General features: G+C 33.6%; 1 protein-coding gene across 1 annotated transcript; it reads left to right on the top strand.

Moving 5' to 3' along the window:
* Window positions 1-2,427: 2,427 nt before the first annotated feature.
* On the top strand, window positions 2,428-4,573 carry LOC107458502 (zinc finger BED domain-containing protein RICESLEEPER 2-like). Its single transcript, XM_016076713.1, has 3 exons — window positions 2,428-3,565; window positions 3,790-3,932; window positions 4,484-4,573. Exons 1-3 carry the CDS (start codon window positions 2,428-2,430, stop codon window positions 4,571-4,573), a joined length of 1,371 nt encoding a protein of 456 aa, XP_015932199.1.
* Window positions 4,574-5,120: the final 547 nt, after the last annotated feature.

Raw genomic sequence — 5,120 nt, forward strand, 5'->3', positions numbered from 1 at the left:
CGTGCTGTGACAGAGCATCTGGACCGTTTTCACTGAGAGGATGGGAAGTAGCCACTGACGATGGTGACACCCTACATACAGCTTGCCATGGATGGAACTTTACAAACAATTGAATTGAATATTACATTGCAGAAATTCAGAGGACAAAGCATCTCCAAAACTCCAACATATTCTCCATTAATAAAGTAACAATTCCTTATTCCAAACACTTTTACTTCTTACAATTAAATCCAAATAACCTTATTGGCATCCTGACTAAGATTAATAAAATAAACATAGCTTGCTTCAAACCAATAATCCCCGTGGGATCGACCCTTACTCACGTAAGGTATTACTTGGACGACCCAGTGCACTTGCTGGTTAGTTGTACGGATTGCAAATTCGTGCACCATTAACCAAAACCAAAACCAAATTTAAAAAACCTAAATATAAACCTAATTCACTCTTCTTCATCTCTTCGATACTGACAAAACCCAATTCACTCTTCTCCAGTTCACCGCCGTCAACCGTTCTTCTCCTCCGCCTCTCGCCGGAGCTCGTTGTGGCTCGTCGGACCTCTACCTCTTCGAGTATTCACTTTGATTCGCAACTCTGTCTCTTTGCCTCGACCTCCCATTCGTGACTCTGTGTCTCTGTCTTCACTTTGATTTGCCTGAGTATCTCTCTTTTTCGATTGTCTTCTTTTGTCGGTGGCTTGCCGAAGCTCATCAATTGAGGTAAACCCCCTCCTTGCCTTGGTTCTGAGTTCTAAGTTGGATTTGTTATTTGGGTTTTTTATATTTTGTTGATTTGTTCTGTTTTGTTTCTTCATTAGTATACTTCTGACTTCTTCATTTTAATGGATTGAAAAGGTGTAGATTTTAAATCTCTCAGTATTGAACTCTTCATTTCAATGGATCCTACTGTAAGTTTCTTTTTCACTTTGGTTCACTTTTTGATTGATTAAGACTTTATTAATTTGTATGAATTGAATGGAGAACTGTTGTTCTAATTATCTGTCTCATTGAATGGAGAATTGTTGTTCTGGCTACTGCATTATGCTATGTTTCTGCACCATTAAACTATAGTGCATATCAGTTCCTATTTTTCTGTGATTGAGCTTTTATTTTGTTTTACTTGATTTGTCAATCATATGAAAAATCACTATTTTTTTGGTTGAACGGGAAGGAGGAAAACAGGTTTGCCTCAAAAAGTACTTACTATAGTTTTGATCATATAAACAGTATTTGGGACTTCTACTTTTGTACCATTTGTTTGAATTATCTTCAAGGTTTATCGCTTCTTGAGCTTTAGATATTCTTATCCATTTAGGTTTTGGTTAGGAGAAATTTAAGACTATGAGAGTAGTATTGAGGGATATTAGTGAGATGGCATGAAGTTGTAATTGCTTATATTACATGCTTTTGTTGTCCTGTTTTTGGTATTGTTTCGTGTCTCCTGATCTTGATGTTGAACTGCTTAAGCTGTAGTACAAGTTTAATGAATTCATTAAATTGGCACTGCTTAAGACTTTGACACCTTTTGCTAGTGGTCTAGTATTCTAGAAAGTTGAATTCCTGCTGGGTATGATAAGCTACACTTCTATTCATGGGGAAAACACTTGATAAGAAGAATTGCAGTGATTATGCTACTTTTTTTAATATCAGAGTTATGCAGCAGAAAACAACAATGCAAAAACTAGATCAAGTAATAAAGAATTAGAATCTAGAATAGGTAAAGCAGAAAAAGAAATGATTGAATGAACTTTACTAAACACACTTTGATTAGAGAAGAATACAAGACATAGTCCAAGTAGAGCATTAGGCATAGCTATTTATAAAAGCAAGGAACTAATAGTCTTGAACTAACAGACTTGAACGCAAGATTGAAAACAGCTATAAACTTATAACAGAATTGAAAAAAGTCACTTCCTAACAAACTAACAAATTGACAAAGTGAATATAACTAATACTTTCAATAACTTAATCTTAGCTAGCTTAACTAACTATACTTTCAATAGCTTCAACTAAACCTCCCACAAGCCCATGACCACTTCTCTTACTCTAATTTCCTATTATGCTATTGTTATTATATACTATATACCACTTACTAATAGTTTTAGAAGTTAGTGGCGCAAGTAAAGGGCATTGCCATTGTGGAATGGTATGTATTACTTTATTTAAATACAGTCGGTCCACCTGCAAAATCAATCATTTTCATATTTGCTTTTTTTTTTCTAGCAATAAAGATTGAATGTGACTTTTTTTTCATTTTGTAAACATTACAAATCCTGCAAAAAATGTTGAAGCTTGCTTGAATAGCTGGAAGTTGAACAAAATCTTGAGTTTGACAGTTGATAATGCATCATCTAACGATGTAGGAGTTATGTATTTACAAAGAAGACTAAATTGTTGGAAGAGTTCAGTTTTGAATGGAGAGTATCTCCATATGCGGTGTTGTGCGCATATTTTAAACCTGATTGTAAAGGATGGATTGAAGGAGATTGATAATTCGGTCGCCAAAATTTGGGATGCTGTGAAGTATATCAGATCTTCAAATTCAAGATTAACTAGGTTTAAGGCATGTATTGCACAAGAGAATATTCCACATAAGACTCTTGTTTGCCTAGATGTTGAAACGCGATGGAACTCTACATACTTAATGTTAGTAGTAGCCTTAAAGCATCAGAAGGCATTTGAGCTATTAGAGATGCAAGACAAAAAATTTGTTGAAGAATTAAACAAGGAAAGAGGGGTACCTTCATTTCAAGATTGGGATTATGCTAAGTCCGTCTTACCATTTTTAGAGATGTTTTATGATGCTACACTTCGCATCTCTGGATCCTCTTATGTCACAAGTAACTTATACATGAAAGAAGTGTTTGCTCTTGGAAGGAGGATTGAACAATATCGTGATGATGATGATTTGAGCATAAGATTTATGGCAAGTAAGATGAAAGCAAAATACAACAAGTATTGGGGAAATGCAAAAACTATTAACATGTTGTTGTTAATTGCCATAGTTCTAGATCCCTGCCATAAGTTGGATTATGTTGAGTGGTGCCTAGTTAATTCTTTTGGTGCGGAAGTGGGCGGTGAATTGAAGACAAAGTTGTCTTCTTGTCTTCATTCACTTTATAATTTATATCAAGGTGCAGATGAAGGAAACCAAGATGATACCCTCTCCCAACCGAGTGCAAGTGATAAAGCCAAAGACATTTATGATATGGGGTTATATCGTCAATCAACTGGTCACAAATCCAATCTTAAATCTGAGCTTGAACGTTATTTGAATGAAGACTGTGAGCCAGATGATAAGCCTTTGGATATTCTAGGATGGTGGAAGGCTAACTCAAATCGGTTTTCCGTCCTAGCAAATATGGCACGAGACATATTGGCTATACCAGTTTCAACAGTAGCTTCTGAGTCTGCTTTTAGTATGGGGGGAAGAATCATCGATCAATATCATAGCTCATTGACTCCTAAGATGGTAGAAGCCCTTGTATGTACCGAAGATTGGCTTAAAGGAGATTTTTTCTCTTCTCTTGCACCTGAGAATTTCGAAGAGCTTGAAAAGGTCGAGCAAGGTAAATTGAATAAAATTAATTATGTAGATTCAAATGATGAATAAAAATTAAATTATTCCGTTAGTCTTTATAATTTTTTTAAATTTATAATTATAGTTTTTTTTGCAAATTTGATTTTATCAGAGGACATTACTTGTTCAGTGGGTCCAGGTTCAATTGCGCTTGAAGATGACTAGAAAGTCTTGATTGTTTATGTTTTCTTTAGTTATGTTCTAAACATTTAGATGGTAAAGATATTAGACTTGCTTTTCCATATATGATTAGACTTGGTTATGTTTATGTTGGTTTGTTTGAGACACAACTTATAGCAGTTGCAATGTCATTTTTGGATGGAGATATTGGTGTCAACAATTATAGCAGTTGGAATGTCATTTTTTAGCTTCAATGAGATTATATCTACAGTGAATTTCATTATTTACAAATATTACTTGTATTATTTAGAAAGAAAAAAAATAATTTAGATTACAAAAATTAATTTAAAAAAAAGGTAAAAATTTGGGTTTTTGTATGTGAAAAAATTAATTTTTGTGTAAAAAATGGTTTTTGGATGTAAAAATAAATTTTTTGGTATAAAATTGGTTTTTTGGAGAAAAAACCGATTTTTTGGTGAAAAACCGGTTTTTTATATAAAAAATGGTTATTTTTTAAAATCGGTTTTTTAAAAATAACCAGTTAAAAACCGGTTTTGACTTTTATTAACCGATTAATAACTAGTTTTATAATGTAAAACTAATTTGGTTAATAACCAAGACTATATTTTTGGTTAACCAAAAAACTGGTTTGGTTTTTGGATTAACCAAACCATGAACACCCCTGCTTGGAAAGGAGCACCCAGGAAGAGTTCGTGGACTCGATTTTGGTCCATGTCCCAGTCAGTATTTTCGTAACATTCCACAGCAATCTGACTACGGTGTGTAGATTGAGGAGTATCAGATGGAGATTGTAAAACTTAAGGCGGAGGCATCAGAACTCAAGGCAACAACAGTAGAGAAAAAGGCAAAGAGATAGAGAATGGAGGCAGAGACAGCAGAGGATAAGGCAAAAATACAGACAATGAAAAATTAGTTAAGATACATAATCCAGCAATAAGGAGGTAAGGTGCCATCTGAAATAGCTGCAGATTCTTTGAGAAGTACACCAACCTCATTCCATGCAAGATGATGTGCGGGCATTAATGATCTGAATTATCAATGTTGGAATCTGAATACTTTTTTAATTGTTCACTGCCCTAATAACTTTTGAGATATTTATTTGTAATTTTTATTTTGTTGACTTTATTTGTAGTTTACAGTCATCGATGCACTGAATTCAAATTACTATTATAATGATTCACTTTTGCATATATATTTTTGTTTTGTTTCGTGTGTTTTAGTTTGATTAGCTGTTTGTTATTTTAATAAATTAAAGCAATTGAGTGGAAGAACATATAAAGAATAAAAAAATTGGCATATTTTATTATAAATTCGGGTTTTTTTAAAGTATAACTCTATATTTGGCAGCAGTTTTAAATCCACTACTATATCTTAACAGATTAAGTCAACGGATGGCATTTTGC

This window comes from Arachis duranensis, unplaced genomic scaffold (assembly GCF_000817695.3).
Source record: "Arachis duranensis cultivar V14167 unplaced genomic scaffold, aradu.V14167.gnm2.J7QH unplaced_Scaffold_107804, whole genome shotgun sequence".
NCBI lineage: Eukaryota > Viridiplantae > Streptophyta > Magnoliopsida > Fabales > Fabaceae > Arachis > Arachis duranensis.